A 26,416-nucleotide genomic window follows, 5' to 3' on the forward strand; every position below is an offset into this window, starting at 1 on the left:
CTGTTGTACGTTGACTTTTGCTAATAAGCACTAACTCAAGGCAATATCCTTCCTTTCCCCTAGAAGCTTATAGAGGTAATAAAATAGATGGAATTCATATAATTGTAGTGTATGCCCCAAATCACCTATGGCCTGGTAACAAGGAATAGTTCCGGGGGCAGCAAATGCACACAGTGGAGAGGCCATGTGGACCAAGGGACTTGGAGAAATGGGTTAGGCACTAAAAGTACGTCAGAAAAGAGATGCACTTGGTGACAAGATGTGTTTAATAAGTAGTAAAATGAGTGTCTGGTTCCTATGGGGATGAAGTCACGGTCAAGGACTACTTGCAGTAGCAACAGAAGAGAATTTCCTGTTTCATAATGGATTCAGGCATTCAGTGGTGGTGGCAAATTTTGGCATCATTTTGGAAACTGGTTATACTAGGGAAGCTGTCCTAGCAGCCCAGTTGCTTAGAGCATGCTCCTAATAAAGTCATGGGTTCTCATCTCTCATGGACCAACAGTGTTGTTATTCCATGTCCAAAGACGTTGTCCTGGAATCCGAGCCAATTATCCAAAATACATGCTTCTAGTCTCAAAGATAACTGAGTGAGAAAGTATAAACGAGTCAGCAGAGGCAATATAGTACAGTGGGAAGGAATGAGGTTGCCTGGAGTTTCAACTGCATCACCTATGAAGAGTTTGATTTTAGACAAGTTGCTTAAGCAACCCATAAAACAGGGATCATCACAATCTTACATCCTAGGGTAATTATGAAAAATAAGTGGCATAATGCATATAACATTCTTAGCACAGATTTCTCAACACTTCTTGGTTATTATTATTTTGTTATATATTATTATTGGCAGAAATCCATTTGTAGGAAAGGTCCAACATACGTAAACTAAAGTGAGTCACTAATATGATCTTCCAAAATAAAGGGCAGCGTATTACCCTATTCCCAAATAGTGGGTCTTGATTTTTAGAGCACTGGTCTGTTCCTCAAGAATTCCCTGAGGTACCAGGAAAGGATGATGGTTTTATTCTGGGAGTTACAAGCCACAAGCCAGGAGCTAGTGCTAAGGGTGCACGTTTGGGCTAGTCTGGCACTGATCAACTGCCTTCTTTCCATGATCTTACAAGGGTGAATTGTAATGGCAAGTGTCATATGCAATTTTTGAATATTGTATATTAAAATGCTATATAAAGCTAGGCCCTGATTCTCACTGGGAGAACTTAAGTTTATGAGTCACACTTTCTATAAGCACTATGACAATTTTTATATAAGCATCTCCAATCCTGCAGCTACACTCTAACAAATTCCACATGAATGGATCTTTCTCTATTCCTGGTGGATCAGCTTTCACTGAAGATACTGTGACTTAGTGGTTATAAAACTTTTTTGTAAACATCAAATTTTTCATTTCCCTCAAAGCTAGGTTTTTGAAAAACCCTACACAAATACATCAGGATATATTTCCAAAGGGCCAGGAAAGTTCTTTTAGAAGATTTAGTTCAGTGAAAACGTCACTTCAGACTGACCACATACTAGGAGTAAAACTGACAACTCACATCACTGATAATGTCCCTGGAGGCCTTGGCTGCCACGATCGGGATGGCATCACTTCGCAAGTCGTAGCCTTTCTTCTTTGCTTCTTCGTTGGCGAGTTTATACCGACTCTAAATTTGGGCAAAAAAAAATCAGTTACATGTTGACATTCACATCCAAAAACGACAGAGGACTAAAATAATTCACCAAGTTCTACACGGGTAGGTGCCTGTAATAATCTCACTTTTGAGAGTTCTAAGCTTTCTGCGGTTTTGGCTGAAGTTGAGACTTAAACAGGATACCTATATGGAATATGGCACCTTTGTTTTTTTATTTTAAAACTTACGTTACATTAGCCATATACAGACATTATTCATGGTTTTAAAACTTTTAGTTATAACGATGAATCAGTTTTGGAAAGAAGTGGAAAAATTAAGCTGAAACTCATGGGTGGCAAAATGTGGGCAGGAGGGAAACTCATTTGATCCTCATTTATTCTGCACCGACTCTGTGCCATGACTGTGCTTGGTACTTGGGAAACAAAGATGAATATGAGGCCTCTCCCATCTTCAAGGTTTCTGGGAGAACTGATGGAAAGACTGATAACCTGAGGAACAAGCTGCCAAAAAGTCAGACCATGAAAGGTGCTTTAACCATATTATTAAGAACGAGCTCCACGGGACTTCCCTGGTGACGCAGGGGTGGACAAGACTCCGCGGTCCCAATGCAGGGGGCCTGGGTTTGATTCCTGGTCAGGGAACTAGATCCCACATGCATGGCGCAACTAAGAGTTTGCATGCCACAGCTGGGGAGCCTGCATGCTGCAACTAAGAAGCCGGAGAGCTGCAACTAAGGAGCCCTGGGGCCGCAGCTGGGGAGCCTGACTGCCGCAACTAAGGAGCCCACGAGCCACGGCTGGGGAGCCTACCTGTCACAACTAACACCCCACGCAACCAAATAAATACATAAATAATATTAAAAAAAAAAAAAGATTGAATGTTTAAAAAAGAAAGAACGAGCTCTAGGAAGGAGCAATTTATTCTGAATTGAAAATCAGGAAGTTTCCTCAGAGGGCATGACCTTGGCATTGGACCCTGAGTGATAAATATGGTTTCAATAGACTGAGATGGTGGTCAAGGGCAGAGGAACTTCCATGAATCAAAGTACGGGGGAGTGAATGTGCAGTGGCATCAAGCGGGGGGGATGGGGGGCGCGCAGTGCCCGGGGAAGTGGCAGGACAGGACTGAAAAGAATTGGGAGTCGGGCTATGAAGGCCTGGTGCTAAGATAACTTTGTCCTTAATCCTATAGGAAAAGGGAAACCAACAACAATCTTTGAGGAAGAGTGACATCATCAAATTTGCATTGTATCTTCCTATCCTAAATGAGAAAGAAACACAATAGAATTGAACTAAGCTGATAGAGAAAAGTCAGAGAAAGCAGGCCAGGCAGGTTAGGCAATCAGTTCAGGCATTCTTCCTGGGCCTCTTCAAACCAAGGGCAACATACAACATCTCTGAGCTTTTGCAGCAAAGACAGAGTTGACAGTTCCAGAAAGGCTGAGTGGCTAGTTACAGGGACCCTTTGTCCCTTAAAATATCTGCTCATACAGCACACGCTTTCCTGTAACACTATGGGACCTATAGTGCAGGTTTAGCTGAAAATTCACTTATTTTTGATTTGAGAGTGGGACTTGACAATTTTAGTTTGGGGTGACAATTAAGAGCTAGTTATATAAGCTTTAAAATTATAGTTTGCACCCTTGAAAAATAAAATGACTTAAGGTGGTGGCTAATCAATTTAAATTCTCTCAGTTATATTCTGCAGAAGAGTAACACGCTATTGATTTATGCTGTCAAAGAAACAATATTTTCCTTGCTGGTAGCACAAAGCTGGAAGAAATAACTAATACATCATCAGACAGAATCTTAGATTCACAAAAATCTCCACAGGCTTAAACCAATAGGCTCATTCTAAGAAAAAAATGCAGAGAGATAAATGTCAATCTTTGAACTGAGATTTAAGTTGCCAAATGTATAAATACAAGGTAGAGGAAACCTAGTTTAAGCCCATGTAAGTTGTCTTAGGGTTTTGGTTGACCCCAACTCCCACGCACACCAGCGGTGACATAGCCCTAAGGAGCCCCAAGGCACAGAGTGCAGAAATGGAGGGTAAATGTCCAGAAGAGGAAATGCAATGTCGACTGTACTCTATCTACACTAGTCATTCCTCACTCACAGGATTTTGTTTGGTTCTGAGAGTCACATTCTAGCAGAGATGTCATGTGAGGAATGCCCAGGAGCTTGGGATGTTTGGATTAGAAAGAGAACCTGGGGTGAAGTGGCAGCGGAGGCACACAGCGCTTATGGAGTCGGCACAGTTTGGTTCTGCATGGTCTTAGAGGATTATGTGGGTCTGCAGAGAGAAACCATTGACCCAATACATGAGAAGCATCTTCTAAAGGAACTTTCCAGAACAAATAGGTTGATTTATGAGATAAGCACCTCGTCACTGAGAACACTTAAGCAAAGGCAGGATGACGACTTATTGGGCGGGGACTCCTGCACTAGAGGAGACTGACCTCTCAGCCTAAACATCTGTGCTTCTGATATGGGGGCACATGGCTCTATGCTCACAGAAAGTGAATAGGAAATGGGCTTGCTAATATATTTGTATATTGACAGATCCTCTCTGTCTCTGTCTGTCTGTCTCTTGGTGTTATTTGATTGTACTGTGATTTTAATCCTTGACTTAAAGCTTGTACATTAAAAATCTTAAATTTTGACCCTAAAGTACAATTTAGGAAAAATAAGTCATATGTGGAAAATACATTTAGCACAGCTATGTATTTAGCATAAGGAGGAGATAAACGTATTTTGGTCTATTGCTAATCTCTTAAATTAATAAAGGAGGAAGGTCTAATTAATCTTCTGGTTACTGCTTAAATCATTCGTTCTTATAATGTGCACTTCCGAAATGATAATATGTGTTACTTGAAGACTGATGTTTAGGTAAGCGAGAAATGAAAGAGTTGGTATTCACACGGAGCAAGAAAAGACATTCTTTACAAAGTTGTCATTTAGTATTACATCACCATGGAATGGATTAATTGAAATATGAAACGCCATGCAAATGTCATAGAATTAGCATCTGCTCCCACCTCACTGTAGTTGATTTTGTTAATTCTCGCCTGCGTAATTTCTGGTGTGTCTGCTGTGATGTGGACCTGGGTCTTGTCTTTGTCCCAGGCTTCCGTATATAAACGCTAGCAAGGAGAACATAAAATGTCATCAGGAAAAAACTTCAGTGTATTGTTAATCGAAACTTCAAGGCCACAAGAACTTTATAAAGAGAAATAACAAAAGGTTACGTATTTTATACACATTATGTATTTTACACGTATCTTCAAGTAAAGTAACCAGTTCATAGTAGAACAGATATGTATGAGTGCCTTCTGATACTCTGAATTGTATGTTAACAAAAGGAAATTTAGAATATCTTTTATGCAGAGATGATTTTCCATAAAAATGTACCGTTTTATCAAAACCATGAAATAACTACTGAAGTAAATGTTAAAATATAAATGACATCGACATTGGGTAGACAGATATGGATACATATAGAGAGATAGACAGACAGATATCTTTTGTTGCTCACTGCTCTATTTCTTTCTTCTCCTGATCATGCTTCTTTTCCTTTGGTTTAGCTTTAGGAGTCCTACCTTGGTTCTCTGAACTCGGAAGGCTCACCTTGTTCATAGTGATGGCGTTGTTCTTGGCCAACACTTGTTCCAGAGAATCAGTCACACTGGTAAACCTGAATTGGTCTGGAGGTTGGCGATAGATTTTATCACTCAAAATTTCAGTTGCCCTTTTGCATTTTTCCACATCCAAAGAGCCAATGGGAACCCAGCCGATGCCTCTCAGCCACTGGAGATCTGACTTGTACATATTCTGTTGATACAAATATAGCCAATAAATATTTATCTCTGGCTTGGGAAAACATTTTCATCAAAAGGATATGAAATAAGGTAAGAACACTCCTGAAAACATAGTTTGGTGGACAGGCAGGGTATCAGACAATATTCCTTTTCGGTCTGGAGGGTTTGACATTTAACACTCACAGGAAAAGAAGAAATGTTATGCCCCACTTGCAGGGGCTGGTGAGTTTGGTGCCACTTATCCAAGGGGTGTTAATTCACTGATTTCCCACCTTTGCACGTCACTATGATCCTCAGTACTCACGTCGCTCTGGAGGTCGTAGGCCCGCCGAGCGTGCATGACGTCAGTCTCGTCGGGCAGGCACGTCCACTGGTGCGGGTAGTTCTTGTAGTCTATGTCACTGACCAAGGTCTGGCACTTCTTGGCCAGCACTACCCCCAGCATGTCCACTGGGCTGCTGAACTTGGTCTTCCACTTCTCAAAGTCCTTCTTGTACTCCCTGTCACTCTGGATCTTGGCCACATGCATGGACCACATCATCTTGGGGTCGTCACGTATCGCTCGGGCACCAATGTGGTGGCCAAGCTGCTTGCGAAAACCTTCCTTGTACTTGTACTAAAGGAAAAAAAAAAGAAACTATGTCTTATTCTTTTTGAGATTAACTTATATTACTATCTTTGTGGCAAATTAAAGAGAACATTAATTCCAAATATCACCAAGGGTAGAGAGCCACAGATTTAAGGTTTTTTTGATAGGAAAGATTAAAGGCTAAATCCTACAAAATTCCATACATAATAAATGTATCCTTGAATTTATCCTCATCCCACACTGCGTCCCTGGGATCATTTCACTATGTTTTAATTTGTTACTTGGAGGACTCTGTTCAATTTAAAATTAAATTGAGACTGCTTTGAAGTGAAAATTGCAATCCAATCAATACAAACAAGGGATAAAGTCTTACTTCGCTGGCAATTTCTCGGGATGCTTTTGCTGCTTTGAGTGATATGGCATCAACGGGAAGATCGTAACCTTTTTTCTTCAGCTCCTCATAACCCATTCGGTAGTGTTTCTGTTAAGAGATGAAAATCACTTTGAAAAAAGCTATTTTCTATAAACATCTGCATCATAATGAATCCAAAGTGCTAAATATTTTAAGAACTCATGAGGATAGTACAATATGTGCTCTAGAATACTCAAATGTAATTGGAAATTATGCTCATTGATTGCTGATGATCCTGTTTTAAACTTGAAAGCTCTTCAATTACTTAGATCAATAAAATTAAATGTCAGCTCTTCCCAAATATTTATGAGAATGAGACAGACAGAAGTAAATTGGTAGAGAAATGAAATGAAATTATCATTTAGGTGCTGTTTTCCAATTAACTTTGAATGTTTCATTAGAAGTTTTTGTTAGAAAAGAGCAATGCCTTTTTAAAAAAAATTAATTTAATTTAATTTATTTATTTTTGGCTGTGTTGGATCTTCATTGCCGCGCACGGACTTTCTCTAGTTGCAGCGAGCGGGGGCTACTCTTCATTGCGGTGCGTGGGCTTCTCATTGTGGTGGCTTCTCTTGTTGCGGAGCATGGGCTCTAGGCGCATGGGCTTCAGTAATTGTGGCACGCGGGCACAGTAGTTGTGGCTCACGGGCTCTAGAGCGCAGGCTTGGTAGTTGTGGCGCACGGGCTCAGTTGCTCCGTGGCATGTGGGATCCTTCTGGACCAGGGCTTGAATCCATGTCCCCAGCATTAGCAGGTGGATTCCCAACCACTGCACCACCAGGGAAGCCCAAGAGCAATGCCTTTTCCCATCTAACACCTCTAGTGGGGGAAAATCACACCTAACGGACTATGTAGCTAACACATTGTGAAACAGAGTCTATTTCACAATACAGGGCTGTCCAAAAGTAGGATACACATTTTTAGGTAAGAAACAAAAGTCCTTCATAATTTTTAAAATGTAAGATTTTTTGAGGAAAGTTTAAATATTGAATTTAAAAAGCTTAAGTGAAATAATGTGCTTCTTCAGATTTGTTACATAATTAAATAATTGAGAATCTAATTTAATGCATTTCATTTAGAAACCAGATTGTTTAAAGTGCCTATTGATTTTGGACTTGTTTTTATATTTTAGTCCTTTGTGTCATTACTCCAGAACATTATTTAAGCTAAAGTGTTTGTATTAGAATTTAGAACTTGTCTTTAAAATATTAATTTTTACATCCATAATTTTCAGGAGATTATGCCATGATGACAATAAAAATAAAAATGAAATTATCCTGCATGAGTTTTTTTTGTGTGTGCCTGAGTTTTTTTGTGTGTGTGCAACAGTTTTTTATGCTCACTCATTTAAATTTTATTGAATTTCATGTATATCAGGCACTATACTAGCTAAGCACTGCAGATCAAATATGAATTGTCTCTGCTCCCAAGAAGTTCTTATCCACATAGGGAAGAGTTATACAAACCATTACATTATGACAACATGTGTAATAATGGACTATAATGAACAGAGAGCACATCCCTCCAACTCTATCTGACATAGGGAGTGCCAATTATTTGGATGTTCAGGCTTAAAACCACTAAATGAGGACTCTAAGTCACTTGTAGTTTGTTAATTAAAATGATTCAAGTATTCAAAATAAATTCCAAATAAATTCACTGCCTTAGGCGCAATTAAAATGAGCTTTCTGGGGACTTCCCTAGTGGCGCAGTGGTTGGGACTCCACGCTCCTAATGCAGGGGGCCCGGGTTCGATCCCTGGTCGGGGAACTAGATCCCACATGCATGCCGCAACTAAGAGTTCACATGCCACAACTAAGGAGCCCGTGTGCGGCAACTAAGGAGCCCGCCTGCTGCAACTAAGACCCAGTGCAACCAAATAAAAATAAATAAATAAATAAATATTTTAAAAAATAAAAATAAAATGAGCTTTCTGAAAACACATGCTGAATTTGGAAACTTACATCACTTGTATTGATTAAGTTTGCTTTAGCCAGAATAATGCCAGGTGTATCAGGCATGATGTGGATTTGAGTCTTGTCCTTGTCCCAAGCTTCTCTATAAAGTCTCTAAAATGAGAAATAAATGTTTTTCAGTGGCGCTGTAAGATTAGTGAGTGACATAGTTAACTTCAAACAGTATTACTGATTCATCTAAATTAAGCATTACAAGAGCATAAGCAGATAACATAAGCAGAAAATATAGTATTTTTTGACTCATCTGAGACATAACTGCCTTCAAAAATATAGATTATGGATTACCTTTTCAAAGTTACAACTAACCTGCCTGTAAGAAATCAACCCAAGTATTTAAAGCCTTTGCCAACATCATCAAATGGAGCAGCAGTTCTCCACCTGTTGGACTGTAAAAGTCTCCCTCAGTGTTTAACTGGGGGACAGCCCTTATCTTCTGAAAAGATGACATATTCAGGGTATGTCTATATATTAGGGAGTCTCATTTCCTATGTGGTTTATTATATAGTTATACCTCATAATTATTTGGGAGGATTAGGATTCTCCCAAAGGATTTTGTATGAGATTTATCAAAGCCTCTTGTATGTCCCGGGATCATCATCCGTCTTTCTTCAACAGAAGACAGAGGGACCCAAACAAAAATCTCATTGATTTATTAAAACTAGGGGGTGAAAGTCTGATGAAAAACTGTGTTTACATTGTCAGAGAATCTTCCCACAAGATACTTATCAATTACAAAGGACAAAATAGTAACCAGACAGTGGAGAAAGCTGGCGACACCATTTCACCCAATTAATCAAAGTTAAAATGATCAGTAATGGGACAGATTGATATTATGTGCCTATATGGGGGAGGATGTAACATGTGCTATCCTGCCAAAAACACAAAACCTGAATCTAATCATGAGGAAACACTAGACAAACCCAAATCTAGGGAGGTTCTACAAAACAACTGGCCTGTGCTCTTCACAAATGTCAAGGACTTGGAAGACAAAGAAGTGAGGAACCAGTTCAGATTAAAGGAGACTAAAGACATGACAAGTAAATTCAACGTGTGGTCTTGGATTGGATCCTGGATCAGAAAGATTTTTACTTTCTATAAAGGACACTTGTGGTAAAATTGAGTAAATTCTGTAGACTAGTGTTATTTCAACACTACTTTCCTGATTTTGATCATTGCACTGTGGTTATCAAAGAGAATGTTCTTATTTTCAGGAAATACACATTTAGGGATAGAGCGGCATCAGGAAGCAACTTATACACATACACACATACACACACACACACACACACACACACACACACACACACACACACACACAGAGCAAAGAGAAAGAGGTGGGAGGGGGAGAAAGAGAAAAAGGCAAAAGTGACAAAATGCTAGTAATTGCAGAATCTGGGTGAAAAGATATATGTATGTATAAAGATGCACATACATGAATTATTTGTACTATTTTCAACTTTTCTGTATACCTGAAATTATTTCAATATAAAAAGATTTTAAAGTCTCATTGGTTCCTTGGACTTATCAATTTCCCTTTGAGGTGTGCAGTGTGGGGTGTGAGGGGTTGGCACTTTTCTCCTTCCTGAACATGCTTACTATGGTCCATGTAACCCAGAGGAGCCAATTAAGACATTCAGGACTACAACAAACCAAGGCTTGTGAATTTCCATATACCTTTATCCTGGTTCTGGACTAACCTTTCTGATTAAGAAAGATCAGAGTTTCTCAACCTCAGCACTATTGGTGTTGTATACCGGATGATTCTTTGTTGTGAGGGAACTGTCCTGACTTCTATCCACTAGATGCCAGTAGCATGCCACCCTCAAGTTATGAGAAGGTCTCTGCGTGCTGCCAAATGTCCCCTGTGAGACAAAATTGTCCCTGGTTGGGAACCACCAGATAAAGAGATAACTATATACTCTTTATGACATTTCCACTGTGCCTGTGTAAGGTACTCAGAATATCTCCCTCTCATATACTCTATCCCAACAAAATCTGGGTCTTTAATGCACTCAAGTTTCAAAGAAAAAAAATACGTTCAGTAGTTTTTTCTTTATGATTTGGATAAATAAATAAGCAAGCAAGATTTGGGTGACAAAATTTATACTAACCCATTTTTACATGATCCAGTGTAGGGTAACTGATAATTCAAATGAAGTAACCAAATAAAAAAACATTATGCTGTGTGATGCGATGCTGTGCTGTTCTACTAATTTATTTAGCAAATACTATTGAGCACCTAACCAGGTATCAGGCACTATAATTTCTTTTATTTATTTCTGAAGAGTTACTCACATCACTCCTATTTCTGGCATTTGTCTTTGCCAGAACTATGTCCAGGGCATCAGGAATGCTGGTGAACTTGTTTCTGTCTGGAGGCTGGCGATATTTCTTCTCACTGATGATGTTTGAAACCCGTTTGTTCTTTTCTGCCTCCAAAGAACCCAGGGGACTCCATCCTATGCCTCTCAGCCACTCAAGGTCAGACTTATACAAATTCTGTGAAAATACAAAGCAAGCCATCAAAATTCCATCCTCATCTGGACCCTTGACTCAAGTGATTCTATGCATTACAAACAGATGCATTTTAGATATTCAATAATAATTTATCTATCTAGTTTCAGTCTGTCTACGATTAAATGGCTACTCCTATGAGATATGAAGTACTACATAAACTATGAGATTTAGTAGAAACTGACCTCACTCTGTAGTTCATAAGCCTTTTTAGCTTGAACAACGTCACTCTGGTCGGGCAGGCAGGTCCACTGGTGCAGGTAATTCTTGTAGTCTACGTCACTGACCAAAGTCTGGCACTTCTTGGCCAGCACCACTCCCAACATGTCCACTGGGCTGCTGAACTTGGTCTTCCACTTCTCAAAGTCCTTCTTGTATTCCCTTTCACTCTGCATTTTGGCTACGTTCATGGACAACACAAGCTTTGGATCATCTTGCAGACTCCGGAATCCAATATGGTGGCCGACTTGCTTGTGGTAGCCTTGTTTATATTTAAACTGAAATCGGAGAAAACAGTTCTCTTATTAACATAAACACAGGGCAAGTTAAACTCAGTTTGCTTTGTTTGCATGTTTGTTTTCCAAAACTGAGAATTTCATTTAACTTAATAAGAAATGTGAAAACTTAGGTGGAAGCTTCCAAAAAAACATAATGTAGCTGAGTATCAGGACAGGTTATGATGAGAAATTAAATTCAACTAGAGGTAGAAATATATATTGGGATGTGCTAGGCATTGTGTATGCTGACTCTAGGGTAGCATTTGATAAAGCTCTTGTGATATCCTTATGGGAATGATGGAAAGGTATGGCTGAATGGCAAAAAAAAAAAAAAATTGGGAAGATTCAGGACTTGATGAACAGGACTAATAGTGTAGATCAATTTATTAATAAGCAGCAGGGTTTTTTAGTGGTTTGCCATATAATTATGTCACATAAACTTGGATTGTTCGGGATCCATATCTTCATGCACATAAAAACAGCTAAACATGTTAAATTAGAAACAAAATTCCACAAGATCTCAACATATTGCCAAGATAGGTCAAAACGAACTACATAAATGTAAGAAATTAGTAGTGAAATCTAGTATTTAGATTCAATTGGGAAAAACTGCATTATTGTTGGATGACAGTGACAAGAGGGATAATAATAATGAGAGGAATAATAGCATTTACTTGATACCAGATGCTGAACATACATTACACTTCACAGAAGTAGGTTCTACTTTCTCTTGACACCCAGCTTCATGTTTATGTCTACTAAAAACCCTCAAGAGTTTACGTGGATTATAAGCTCAATGTGGGCAATCTGACAAAGTTGCTTTTAAAAAAGTAGATTTTTGTAAGAGATTCTGTAGGAGTACAGATAAAGGCAAATCAGAAGCTCATTTGCTTGGCCTGACCTGAAACAGGAAAACAACACCGAGTTTTGAGGCACTCTATTTTGAGAGGGGTTTTGAAAAAATAGAATAAATCACAAGTGGAATGATCAGAGGATTGAAGGACCTATAAAGCTAAAACCAAAGGAGAATAAGTAAGAAACTTGAAATGTTTGAAAGGGTATCAGGTGAAAGAGGAAATATGCTACTTTTGTGGTGTTCTAAAACACAGACCTAGGGCTGATCAGTAACATGTTCGAAATAAGGAAATAGATAACGTCAATTAGAGATGGTCCAGCAAGGAAACAACCTGCCCTTAAGGACACAAAAATTCTTATATTCGTCAGTATCCAGAGACCAGTTGGAATGGAGAGAAGGTAGGATGCTGAGTGGGAGATTAGATTAAATAACCTTTAAGTTATCTTCTAACTCTAAATTCTATGATTCTAACTTATTAAATTGAGTACTCATAAAAAATAGCTCTACTCTCCTTAGATTGTATAGATACAAGAACCATTTGAAACTGAGAGGAGATACAATCTCTACAATGGTGGGAAATTCATTTATAGGTAATTTAATTTTAGGGTAAGGTTTCGAAAGTTTCTAACAGATTTACGTGAAAAGAAATTAGGTACTATCAAATATTATGTTGTTAGGAAAGTATTGACACAATTTCATTTCCTAAACTATCTTTACCTCTTGGGGAGCACTAACATTAAATGAAAATGAGTTTACTTTCTGGGGACCGTTCAAGCATCACTACTGCTTTAGGTTCATTACCACATCTATTCATTTTAATGAAGTATTGACCTGCAAGCTGGAGGGTGGGTAATAACATGCCATCTAATTAATTCTCAACACTTCTGGAGTGCCACAGATTAACTGAATTAGAGACAAACTTCCCTTATATTCTTAGAATTTATTGTCAGATTCTGTCTTTATTTTTTTTTTATCTTTTTAATATTGGAGTATAGCTCATTAAGAATGTTGTGATAGTTTCAGGTGCACAGCAAAGCGACTCATCCATACATAAACATGTATCCATTCTTGCCCAGACTGCACTCCCATCCAGGCTACCACATAACATTGAGCAGAGTTCCCTGTGCTAAACAGTAGGTCCTTGTTGGTTACCCATTTTAAAAACAGCAGTCTGTACATGTCAATCCCAAACTCCCTAACTATCCCTTCCCTCCCCCCTTCCCCCCAGTAACCATAAGTTCATTCTCTAAGTCTGTGAGTCCATTTCTGTTTTGTAAATACGTTCATTTGTATCATTTCTTTTTAGATTCCTCATATAAGCGATATCATACGATATTTCTCCTTCTCTGTTTGACTTACTTCACTCAGTATGACAATCTCTAGGTCTTTGCTGCAAATGGCATTATTTCATTCTTTTTTGTGACTGAGTAATATTCCATTGCATATATGTACCACATCTTCTTTATGTCAGATTCTGCCTTTAGACACGCTTTCTCTCCAAACCAAATCCTTGTTTTGCTTTGTTTCAAAGATTTTGATTAAGAGGTTGTGCTTCCCTATGAAATTCTGGTAATTTATTCTCTATAACCAAAGTTCTCTGAATTTTTGGTGCTTAATTTTTGGGGTTAACAAAATTATATGTTTTAGTGTTTGCAGAATATCTAAGTTGAATACTTATAAAAATTTAATTGATCAATAGGAACTATATCCAGTTTATTTACCAAATTTACTACCCTTTCCAATCATAAATAGAAGTTGCCTTGGGAGTTCCCTGGTTGTCCAGTGGTTAGGACTTGGCACTGTCACTGCCATGGCCTGGGGTTCAATGCCTGGTCGGCATTGATCCTACAAACTGTGTGCGGCCAAAAAAAAAAAAAAAAACAGAAGAAGTTGCCTTGGAGAGTGAATATCCTTGTTTTATGAACTTTTGACCAGATACCCAGGGGAAAGTTAAGTCCTCTGGATCTTAAACCTAAATTCCTGCCACTTTCTGTATTTTCTATACCCTGAGCCAATTTATTATAATTGTGTAAATGCAAGGATGGACTAAATAAAAAGAATTGGAAGCTAATTTTAAATATGTGCAAAGAAAAATCTATTAACATTAGGTTGTTGAGGTTATTTATTATCTGGCACTTTGAATTTGTCTAAAATAGACAAATAGAAGCCAGGAAAATTATTTGCAAGCAAGCAGGGGAAAACAGAAATCTCTGGTTCTTCTGTAATGTCTAGAAACATCATGTCTTAGTGTAATGCATCTTGTAGGTCCTCTGGCTCAGTCTCTGTCCAGGCAGCCCCTTTTTTGATATTCAATCAGTGAGAAACAAGAGCGAATTTGGGGTAAGTGAAGAGGGTAGGAGAAGATGAAGGGGACGGCATTACATTTTGAAAGTTAGGGCCTATCTGTGAAAATCATTACCAGCATTAAGGTACTGGATTCAGATAACAGTGTATCCTCATAGAATTCAAACAATACTTACATCACTAGCAATGTCTCTTGAAGCTTTGGCCAATTGTACAGAAATTGCATCAACTGGGAGATCATAGCCTTTCTTCAAAGCTTCTTCCCATCCAAGTTTATAGAGTTTCTGAAAATTAAAGAAATTATTTAGCATTATTCAGTGTATATTAAAACCCAAACAGATTATTGAACAAAAGTGTACCTAAAGAGTAGACATCAGATTTTAACATCATCTATCTTATCTCTAAGATATGGATAAAACAAAGCAGCTGTTTATAGAGCAATGACTTAGCATCACATGATCTGGCTTCTTTTTTTTTTTGCCTCTGAGACTCACTCCCCACCTCCTTGGTAGTGTAGTTGATCACGTCCTTTTCTGTTCAGACACAATATGGTCATATCAAGTATATTAGGTAGATTCCCTTTGCAGTTAAGTACAGTCTAGGTTCACTATTTTGATTACAGATGTTAAATTGATTTAAAAAAAAAAGGGTCAGGTAACATATTTTAATTATCTAAATGATAAAAGTAATAGATAATGAAATGCCTTTTGTAAAGTGCAATAAATAAGTCAATCTTTTTGAATCAAATTCATTGAATGGATGTACATATGTTAAAACTGGACAATAATAAAAATAGCTGAAGGTCATCCAGTGCTTATTATGTGCCAGGCGCTGTGATGAAAGCCTTTCATGGAATTTCTCATTTGGTCCTCACAGCAATTCAACGTCATAGGCACTTTTATGGTCCCAGTTTTAGGGATGAGGAAACTAAGGTTTAGACCCAATATTACACAATTCATAAATGGCAAAGCCAAAGCTCATACCAGGTCTGTTTGGTGCAATTTTTTCTTTCAACAGCCATTTTTTCTTTCAACAGCTATTTATCAATTTTCTATACTGCGCCACGCACAATGAGTACTGAAATAAACAAAACAGGCACAATGCCTACTCCATGGGATATATAATCACAGCTGAAGCCCTTGCTTTAAACCACCATAAACTGCAACATCCCTACGCTAACCAGTTTGAGTCCTTCATTTCCACTGCTTCAGCATTTACAGCAATTATATACCATGACATCATTTAAAACGTTCAATTAGTTTCAAGCAAAATTTTTATGTAGCTTTACCTGACTGTAGTGTGTTTGATTTTGCTTGGCTTGTAAAATATCTGGTGTATCTGGCATCACATGAGTCTTGGTTTTATCTTTGTTCCAATCAACGGTGTATAGGTACTAGAAAGTTAAAAAGCATACATTTAAAATTTAATAAGTTTTTAGGACAAACAAGAAAGAAAAAAATATAACAATATTTGAATGCACTCAATTTGAATTAGATTAAATTAATTTAGTAACTAAAGTAGTATATGATTCAGAAAAGACACCAAAAATAAACTCAGACTTAAAAAAATAATTTAAAAGAACAAATAATTTCTAACTTAATTAGAAGGGCAAGTAAAATAAAAATAAGAGGTAGGGAGCAGAAGAAAATGGTGTAGGGGAGTGCTCTGGTACTGTTTCTCACTGCATAGAAGTGGTGGGCCCAAACTAAATTTCCCAAACAAGAACCAGAGACTGCTAGCCCTGTCTGGCTGGGAGCTACAAGGAAGGATAGCTGTTCTGTCTACCTTGTTCATGGTATGCGTATTCTGCTTGGCAAGAACCATGTCCATGGAGTCATTCAGCTTCTTAAACTGGAAGTTGCTAGGGTGCTGGCGGTATTTCTGATCACTGGCATTTTCAGTTGCTTTCTTGGCCTTCTCCACTTCTAGGGAACCAGCTGGACTCCAGCCAAGCCCTTTGAACCATTCATTGTAGTCATGCTTATATACATTCTATAAAGAGAAGAAGCACATTCTACTTTACCTTATCAATTTAGATACAAAACTTGGCACAGGAGCCTGTAATCTCCCTTCTCATGCTAAGAATGCAACCATCACTCAGAAAGAAGAGAGCCTTACATCACTCTGTATGTGATTCATATTCTTGGACAGCTGGATGTTCATGGAGTCTGGAGGGAGGAAGTAACTGTGAATCAGCTGCTTGTAGTTGGTGTTGGTGATGTTGGCTTGGGCATCCTTGGCGGCTGTGACACTGAGCATGTCGGCAGGGGTGTGGTAGCTGGTCTTGGTTTTCTCATAGTTTTTCTTGTACTCCCGATCAGATTGCATCTTGGCCACTTGCATGGAATGGACTAATTTGGGATCATCCTCAAGACTGCGGAAACCAACCATCTTCCCCCTCTCCTTTTCATAATTGTGTTTGTATTTATACTGTGAAGAAAAATTTGAATATTTATTCAGAGCAATTCCCTTGACCAGAAATCATTCTAGTGTCAATATTCTGTATTTCATAAAAAGGGATACTTTTATAGAATTCTACAGTTCACAAAACACTTTTTTCACATTTATTTGTGTAAGTTGATCATCACAACTATACCTTGTGAGGTAGACAGCAAAGTTATTGTTACTGCCCCCATTTTAGAGAACAGTAAGCTGAGGCCAGAGGGGTGAGTGACTTGCTAAAGTCATTAAAGCTTAGAACATAGACCTTGTGATGATACACCACCCAGATTTTCACACATACACTGTTGTTAAAGAACATTTAGTAGGTAATAAGTGTACAGCAAATGAGAGAAGAAAAAGCAGAATGTTCTAAGCAGTTTAATGTTGCCCTGAAAAATCATTCAGCCAGTCTTTCACTGATGAGAAGAGGCTTAGTTATGAGATACACAGTATAATTTTAGGGCAGCTTTATTTTTGTGGAGCTTTTTTTCTTTTAAGACTCTCTACTCTGGTATAATGGGGAAGAAATTTTACTATTTATCACCAAGTTCCCTCTTTCATGGGGAGATCCTGATGCATGGAAAACTTCTTATTCTGCTTATCTCTTGTGGGTTCGGGTGTACAAGTTAGGCGTTAGGAGCTGGGAGAGCCAAATGACTCCAGCACAATAGAGGGAGAAGTCTGGAGTTCTCAGGACAATGTAGGAGTGGGATAGGGATGGGTAGGTAGGAAAAATGAAGAGCAGAGGTGGAAGAGGAAAGAGAAAGTAGACCTGGGGGATGGCTAAGGAACGAGTGCTCTGAATGCGCTCCTCTCATTACCCCCAAATCATTAAATGTTCACTGTGAGTGGATTTCTTGTGGAAACAACCAAATGAAAGAATTGAGTTTCATAAAGGTGATGCGTTATGGCAACAGTGTGTTGGCACACCAGCTCTCTGGGGGAAAAAAGCCCTAATTTGTAGTGTTTGCCAATTTCTGTGGTATAAGTATTCCCATTATGGTTGATATCAAGCTACCAATAGTTTAACAACTATTAAACTATTATGAGAAGGTTTGCAAAACTCATGATTATTTAATAATCAGCTATCATGACCACAAAGATCAGACCCCCAGCACACCACTTCCTGGGACATCCTGTTAGGAAGACAGAGCCTAAGAGGCAGAGCAAGAACAACACAGTCTTAAGAAAACTTAGGAAGGGCTTTGGATTTCTACCGGCCATAGCCTGGTGATGGAGTACAAGGTGGTCATAATGTGGCTGGCATTCTGTTTTTTCAGAATACCAGAGAAAACACAAGAGCAGGCTAAGAAGCCTTCACAGAACAGATGGGACTATTGTTAGCAGGCATGCTTTCTTTCTCATATTTTATTCACTCAGTGTTTCTAGAACTCAGCCCTTATTATTTTGGTAGATTAGAAACCCCCAGTCAGGTGACCGCTTTCCTTCAGACTTACATCGCTTGCAATATCTCTTGAGGGCTTTGGCAGCTTTGATAGGAATGGCATCAGTTCTGAGATCATAGCCTTTCTTTTTAGACTCTTCCAAAGAAAGTTTGTAGAGTTTCTGGGAAAGAGAGGCAAAGGAAATAGTTTCTTCTAAATAGGAAAAGTCTGGGTTTATTTTAAAAGAGGTAAACTGGCACTGCAAGCATCTTTTTTTTTTTTTTTTAAAGTCTTTCAGCAGAATGCTTCATTGGTGGTTCACGGGCTAAATGCTCTCACAAGTAACATAACTGTGTTTGAAAACAAAATCTATTACAAATTAAAACATCGTCAAAAACCACCAGAAAAAGTAAGAGCTACTGGGTCTCTATTAGGTTGTAAATATGCTTTTTAAAAATGTGAAAGCCCAGTAGATTCTTACTGATGCATTTTGTCAAATAAGAGTCCAAGAGAAGAATACAAAATAGCCATGTTCTACATCAAAAGACTTCACTGTTTGCAATTGACCTTTCATGTATATAATTGTGTGGATACTACAATCCAAAAGAAGTCAACAATTCCAAATCCCGGTGTAATTCAAACAAACAAAAGAAAAAAAACTGGTAGGGGGACTTCCCTAGTGGTCCAGTGGTAAGAATCACCTCCAATTCAGGGGACCCGGGTTCGATCCCTGGTCAGGGAACTAAGATCCCCACATGCCGCGGGGCAACTAGCCGCATGCCACAACTACTGAGCCCATGCGCCTCAACTAGAGAGCCTGCAAGCGGCAAAACTACAGAGCCCATGCGCTCTGGAACCCATGTGCCACAGCTACAGAGCCCACCCGCCCTGGAGCCTGCATGCCACAACTAGAGAAGAGAAAACTGCACGCCACAACCAGAGAGAAGCCCGTGTGCTGCAATGAAGATCCCGCACGCCTCAATGAAGATCCCGCGTGCCACAACTAAGACACAATGCGCATTTATTATAAGTAAATAATAATAAATAAATCTTTTTTAAAAAACTGTAGGATTGGAGGGTTTCCTGGCAACTGGTTAGGATGAGGAAGAAGTGAAATAAAACACTTATGCAGTTTCTACAGTAAGTGTTGCACATTCCTTACGGGGCTTGACCTAAATTCTTCAAATGTTATTCTTCCCTTTCCATTTAGCTTTTCCCAAGACTGCCTCTTTAGAATCATTTACAAGCTGGTAGAGGGACTCTTTAGAAAGTCCTGGGATTCACTCTTTCTTTATCTCTTATCCTGGGCTCTAAACAATTCTCTTTAACTTCTCTTAGTTTGATAAGAAGTACCTACGCCTAGAACAAAATCCAACTGCCCTTCGAATTCCTAACTGCTGTCCCATCAACAGGCCGACTCCTACTCGTAGCAAAGCAAGATTAGAAAGATTCTCATTTGTGGGGTTCCCACTCATTGTCAAAACAGTCATTCTCAAAATCGAGACATTAGTTAGTTAATTTGTTTTTATGGGTTCAAATAGGTAGGAAATAAGATGACAACTGGAGGAATTATACTCACATCACTCATATTAATTGTATTTGCCTTTGCCAGAATAATCTGGGGGATTATCAGACATGATGTGGACTTTGGTCTTGTCAGCCTCCCATGCTTGTTTGTAGAGGTGCTGGAAAGAAAAAAAAAAAAAAAGAAGGAAGGAAGAGAAAGGAAGGAAAAAAGAAGAAAGAAAAGAGAAGGAAAAAACCAGTGGAAGTTAGTATTTTAAAGTTTTAAAAGGAAGTCACTTAGTACATATATTATTATACACAAATATCAATATTTTATGTATTTTTATAGCCGGCTCTTAGTTTTTAAAAATTTAAAGGAAAAGGTGCTCATTCAAACAAGACAGTGGAGAGGATGTAGATGGAAAGTAAAAATGTCCTGCCTTCCTATTTTATAGCCTGGATATAGCATCTCCACCCTAAACTTTTCTATGCATATGAAGGCCACATATAGTCCTTTTTTTAATATAAATGAAGTTATATAAACATGTTTTACATCTTGTTTTACTTAATATTATAGGTTAGACATCTTTTAGCCCTCTTAATAATTTACTTCATTCATTTAAAGAGCTGTGCAGTATTCCATGAAGAGGTGTAACCCAACTGATTTAACCAGTTCTCCATTGATAGACATTTAATTTGTTGTTTCCAGTTTTTGCTACTATAAGCAATGATGCCATGATCTTTGTGGTGGGCCTGGAGATGTACAACCCAGACACTCATTCAAGGGAGGACTGGTCGCAGCAACTATTGGCAGACAGCCTCCAAATTGTCACTTGCTTCAAGGTTTTGTTGCCTCACTCAAGAGCACACTCTTCCCTGGTGGCCATCCAGTTACTCATCAGAGTGGCGGTACCAAGACCTGGCCATTCCATCCAGTTCAGGACACTTCCGGCGGGCCGTATATACTCAAGAGCCCTCTGGGGCACTGGCATAGGCTTTGTAGGGCTGGCATCACAGTCGGACCCCTCTTGCCAGTCCTCCCCTCACTGGTACTGATCCCTGAAAAATGCCCTGTACTCCAAATTCCATCTCAGCATCTCTTTTTGGGGACCCTAACCTGCAAAAAATATTACCGTGTGTATGTATGTGTGTATATCTTTGCACATACATGAGGATTTCTGAAGGGTACTGGGCAACTGAAGTTTTAATTTTAACAAATATTAACAAAAACTGTTGATTAGAAGTTTACATTAACTCCCTTTCCAATACTGTATATCACACAACTTTTTGAATCTTTGCAAATTTTATAGGTGAAAAATGCTATCTCTTTGTTTTAGCCAGGTTTGATTAAAAAACAAAACCAAAACTTCTGCTAGAGTCTTCTTCTAGATCAGGGGTCAGTAAACGTAAAGAGCCAGATAGTAAATAATGTTAGGCTTTGTGGGCCACAGAATCTCTGTTATTAACTACTCAGCTCTGCTGTTGCAGTGCAAAAGCGGCCACAGATGATATGCAAATGAATAGCTGTGGCTGTGTTACTATAAAATTTTATTTACAAAAACTAATTTTCTGACTTCTGATCAAGACCAGCGCAATCCAACAGAACGATGCAATGATGAAAATGTTGTGTCATCTGTTCTGTCATCTGTGTCATCAACACGATAGTCCCTAGCCACACAGGGCTATCAGTCATTTGAAATGTAGCTAATGTGAATGAAGAACAAATTATTAATATTATTTAATTTGAATTAATTGAGATTTGTCATCACATGTGGCTAGTGATTATAGTATTGGAAACACAATTCTAATGGAAAGAGCAATAGTTAGTCATTAGAGTACTGGTTCTAGTCCAGACCAGGTCATTGACCTGCTGTGTGTCTTTAAAGGAGGTGCCTTGCCTCTCTGGGCCACACTTTCCTCAACTCTGCAATGAAGGGATGCAACCTGATGACCACCAAGATATCTCTCAGTGTTAGCATTTGCTATTTCTGTGATTCTCATCTTGGCATGATTATTTTAAAATGGTAATCTTTAACATTGAAAAAATGAAAGGCTTAATTTAATATTTAAAAAGTAAATGTATGTTTGTGGTAGTTTAAATTCTAAGTCTTAAAAGGGGCACTGAGATTTTTGCCTTGTGTCAACAAGTCCCTTTCAAAGGGGTTGGTCTTCTTGACAAAATTCTTTCTCAGAAGACTCCAGAGGATTTACTCAGAGACTTAGCGTAATACAGCTCTATCTTTCTACATCATTTTCTGCAATCGTTTCATGTTCAGGTCCAAATTATTTTTCCCCTTTTTGGTTAATCAATGGCATTTCTAATTATGATCCACAAAATATAACCAATGTTGTTGCAATTATTTTATTATTTGAAACTTAAAAACAGATGTCCAAGGGTGATGTACTTGTTGGTCCTGAAATCAAATTATGGCTAATTATGTCAAACTACAGTAAGGCTTTTCTAAAGGCTGGAGTCATTAATGATCCAGGGAACTACTGGTGGAGAGCTATCGCTCTCAGCATTGCCCAGAGAAGGTCCTGGCTCAGAATGCTGCTACAGCCATGTAATCTAGGAGTTTTCTTTTATTCCATCAAAAGAGCAAGGAAGCAGGGGTGGGCTGCAACACCCAGCTGTTATCAGCCCTACAGTCTACTGATTCAGCATAATGAGCTTCTACTAACTTCGCCTTAGACAAATGGGACTCATTTTCAAGATCTGCATTGAAAGAAAAGAGTCCATACTTACTTTGTTATGTCTATTAGGTAGGGTGGTTCATTGAGCATTTGGAGAGGGCACTTATTAGGACTGATTTCTATCTTTTTTGTTTGTTTGTTTAACTACAAGACCCTTTATCAAGGTAGAGGAAACATTAATTATGATTCGGTAAAACTGTTATCAAAACCTGTAGATTAAATGTAAGATATGCCTGGCTTATTCCTGATGCTTATGAAACGCTACATTATTGAAAGACTTACTTCGTTCATAATTTTTGCATTATTCTTGGCCAAAACCATGTTCACTGAGTCCATCAAGGTGGAATACGTCAAAGTGTCTGGGTGTTGGCGGTACTTCTTTTCACTGATAAGCTCCATGGCTTTCTTGTTTTTCTCAGCCTCCAGGGAGCCCAGAGGGAGCCATCCAATGCCCTTCACGTAGTCAGCATAGTCAGCTTTGTACTGATTCTGCAAAAGAGGAAAAGTTCGAGGATGAGAAGAAACCAAATCTTCCAAGAACCATGAGTGGGTATTTAATATTCCATAAGTTCCACTTCAGTTTTCAACCGATAGTATATTCAACTTTAATTACTTTTATCCCTAAACTTTATTTATTTATTTTTTTTACATTTCCTTGCATGAGGAATTTAAAACAAGCAGCAATATCTTTGTGATTTATTTGCTTCTCTCAATGCCTTCATAAAGAAAAAGTGCTAAGAAATACCAAATAGATCAATCTACCATGTGACTACTATCTCAAGAAAGGTGACCATGCTGGACTAACTTTCTTACAAAAATCCCCAAGCCCCCTTGGTTAATAGAAGACTTAGAGGACTCCATTTCTCTCTTTTGCTATAAGCCTTTCAGCAGCCACCATGGTTACAACTCCTTCGGGTATGCCAGAAACCTCATTGATACTTTGTGCAAATTTCATTTTTTTTCCCCTCAAATCAGACATTTCCCCCTATAACTGTACCATGGTTGCTTTCATTTGGGTACTTATGTACCTCCCCAGCTATAGCTCATCTCTTACATTTCCAAAGAGAAATACAGGCTCAGCATGGCCTGCATTTGGTTCATAATTTATATTCACTTTCCCTAGCCACCAAAGGGCCTCTATGGCTGAATTCTTGGCTTTATACTCTCTGTGCCTTCCTCACATTTATTCTAATAGCTGTTTCAGCCATCACCTCCTTACTATTTCATCAGTAAGTAAGATAGGCAATTATAAAGCTGGAAATGAAAGCTGGTTGGGAGTGAGGGGCAGTAGCTCTCAAGTTACCTGACTTTCTGTTTTACCTCTTACTCCTTAATCAGGAACTTTTTATACTTCTGACTCTCTCTGCTAGATATATTTCCTTCAACACATTCTTTCTGAAACCAAATTTCATGTGTTATTGCTGATCTAGCATCCAGTAATGCTCACAACAATAATAGATAGGGTTCATCCCTTTTGTGTTAAAAAAAATAAATTCAATCTAAGGTAAAAAATGAAACACCTCATTGGGAAATTACATATGAATTTCTTTCAGGATTCTCAAAATGTCATTACTTATGGTCTTTCATGATTTGCTTATTATCCAAAGTAAATGCTCTGCAAATGTTGTGGCTGTCACGTACATCACTTTGAATCTGCATCATGTTTTTGGCCAATTCAAAGCTCATGGCATCAGGAAGCATGTTGTAGGTATGGATCACGTTCCTGTAGTTGGTGTTGGTGGCCACTTCCTGAGACTTCTTGGCTGCCACCATGCTGAGCATGTCCACCGGGGTGTGGAAGGATGTCTTGGATTTCTCGTACGCCTTCTTGTACTCCCGGTCTGACTGCATCTTGGCCACTTGTATGAAGTGCACCAACTTGGGGTCGTCCTCTAGGCTCCGGAAGCCAATGTGTTTCCCTTTGGCTTGTTCATAGGATTGCCTGTACTTGTACTGTGGATGGAAAAGAAACATGGTGATGAAGATAGTGAAAGAAAGAGAACAAAATATAATTAACTACGTGCCATTAGCTTTGTCATAGGTGTAGGGTTTTAGAGCTACTCTAAACTTACAAAGGGAGGAGTTGTTGGCGGGGTGGGAGGACTGGGAGCAAAATATTTTTACTTCAAATTTCTTGACAGACTTGAGTCCATGAGGGAAAAAAATCATCTCAGAGTTAATCAAAGTGATGTGTAAATAAGTTGTTTTAGGGTTATTTAGAAAGCAGCTTTTCCCACTCTGCTGTGTAACCAGCGGAAAAGGCTGCAGGCACCACTTTTCATGATGCACCTCTACATTCAGGAAAGAGCTTGGTAATGGATCTTCTGGGTAAAGTGCATAGATCACATCCCTATGTTTGCTAGGAATTGCCCATAAACAATTTAAGCACTCTAAAAGTAACTTATTTTAACAAGACCCTGTCACTTTTTACATTGAATGATGAACAAATAATTAGAGCATCCTTGGACTGGGTGAAGGGAGGTGTCTTGTGTGTTACATGGGACAGTGGTCCCACCAACACTGGACAGAGCTGATTACAGCTCCTGCATACACATGAGCTTGGCTCGTTTGCTCTTTTTCTCGTTTAGACTAAATAAGCATCAGTGGAAGCATTTACATCACTGGCAATGTCTCTGGAGGCTCTTGCAGCCTTTATTGGGATGGCATCAGGCCTCAGGTCATATCCTTTCTTCTTTTCTTCTTCCCAGCCAGCTTTGTACAGTTTCTAAATGATGAAGTAGAAAAACACCAGCATCTTGTTAGTCGCGTTAGAATGGGGACCCTAATTTTAAAGTGGTTGTCATGTGGAAGACAGATATTCCACAACTATTAGTTCCCTTCAAACTCTTCCCTCCCCCTGCCACCCCCCCGCTCCCTGCATCTTTGTTGTTGTTGTTAATCTACTCACATCACTCATGGTGATTTGGTTGACTCTGGATTGGTTGATGTCTGGAGTATCAGGCATGATGTGAATGGTGGTCTTGTCTTTGTTCCATTTTTCACTGTAGAGTCTCTACAACAAGGAAGGCAGGCACATGACTGTACAGCAGGACAAATCTACAATGTGCTATCAAGAGGAAGAGACTCACATCTCCATGGTAGAAGAGGTTAAATCTGATATTGGAAAATGAATGAAATAGCAAGAAGATGGGCTGATGAGACTGGACACATGATTTTAAAAATCATCAAACAAGGGAGCCCTCTTCCACTGAAACAACAAAGGCTATCTTGCTCCAACCACATATTACATAGAGTTTTGTGGTTCTAGCACACACTCAGCATGAGGTTGACAGACAGTCTGGGGTTGGTATAAGTGGGAGCTCTCTAGACACGATGACGGTTATAGCCTGTCCCCTCCTACCACCACCGCCATGACCACGACCATCAGAAAGATGAAAACGCTGATGAAGGTCAAAGTGGCACTGCCTGGTTCAATGGTCTGAGCACTGCAGTGGTTCTGAGGCTGAGGCCAGCAGGTGAGTTCTTACCTTGTTCATAATCTGTTTGTTACTTCTGTTTAGTGCTTGTTCCAATGTGTCCATGGCGTACGTGAACTTTAGCGTCTCAGGGTGCTGGCGGTACTTCTTCTCGCTAAGAATCTCTCCTGCTTTCTTTGCCTTCTCCACCTCCAGTGACTCTATGGGCACCCAGCCGATCCCTTTCATCCAGTTGGTGAAGTCAGATTTGTACAGGTTCTTCACAACGAAAAAGGAAATTCTCGTTTCAGAAAGAGTCAGGGCTTGGGTTTCTTTGACCAGATGATTTGCTCATT

The 26,416-nt window shown here is 39.0% G+C and overlaps 1 protein-coding gene across 1 annotated transcript in view; it reads right to left on the bottom strand.

Moving 5' to 3' along the window:
• NEB (nebulin) overlaps positions 1 to 26,416 on the bottom strand; it is a 215,649-nt gene that overhangs the window by 131,439 nt on the left and 57,794 nt on the right. Inside the window, 21 exon segments of the mRNA XM_036858909.1 lie at positions 1,554 to 1,661; positions 4,690 to 4,794; positions 5,279 to 5,482; positions 5,774 to 6,085; positions 6,432 to 6,539; positions 8,435 to 8,539; positions 10,742 to 10,945; positions 11,146 to 11,457; positions 14,794 to 14,901; positions 15,906 to 16,010; positions 16,403 to 16,609; positions 16,736 to 17,047; positions 18,517 to 18,537; positions 18,539 to 18,625; positions 20,024 to 20,071; positions 20,073 to 20,129; positions 22,927 to 23,133; positions 24,286 to 24,597; positions 25,262 to 25,369; positions 25,553 to 25,657; positions 26,133 to 26,339. Coding sequence (XP_036714804.1) covers positions 1,554 to 1,661; positions 4,690 to 4,794; positions 5,279 to 5,482; positions 5,774 to 6,085; positions 6,432 to 6,539; positions 8,435 to 8,539; positions 10,742 to 10,945; positions 11,146 to 11,457; positions 14,794 to 14,901; positions 15,906 to 16,010; positions 16,403 to 16,609; positions 16,736 to 17,047; positions 18,517 to 18,537; positions 18,539 to 18,625; positions 20,024 to 20,071; positions 20,073 to 20,129; positions 22,927 to 23,133; positions 24,286 to 24,597; positions 25,262 to 25,369; positions 25,553 to 25,657; positions 26,133 to 26,339 — 3,342 coding nt within the window.

Source organism: Balaenoptera musculus, chromosome 7 (assembly GCF_009873245.2).
Source record: "Balaenoptera musculus isolate JJ_BM4_2016_0621 chromosome 7, mBalMus1.pri.v3, whole genome shotgun sequence".
Lineage (NCBI taxonomy): Eukaryota > Metazoa > Chordata > Mammalia > Artiodactyla > Balaenopteridae > Balaenoptera > Balaenoptera musculus.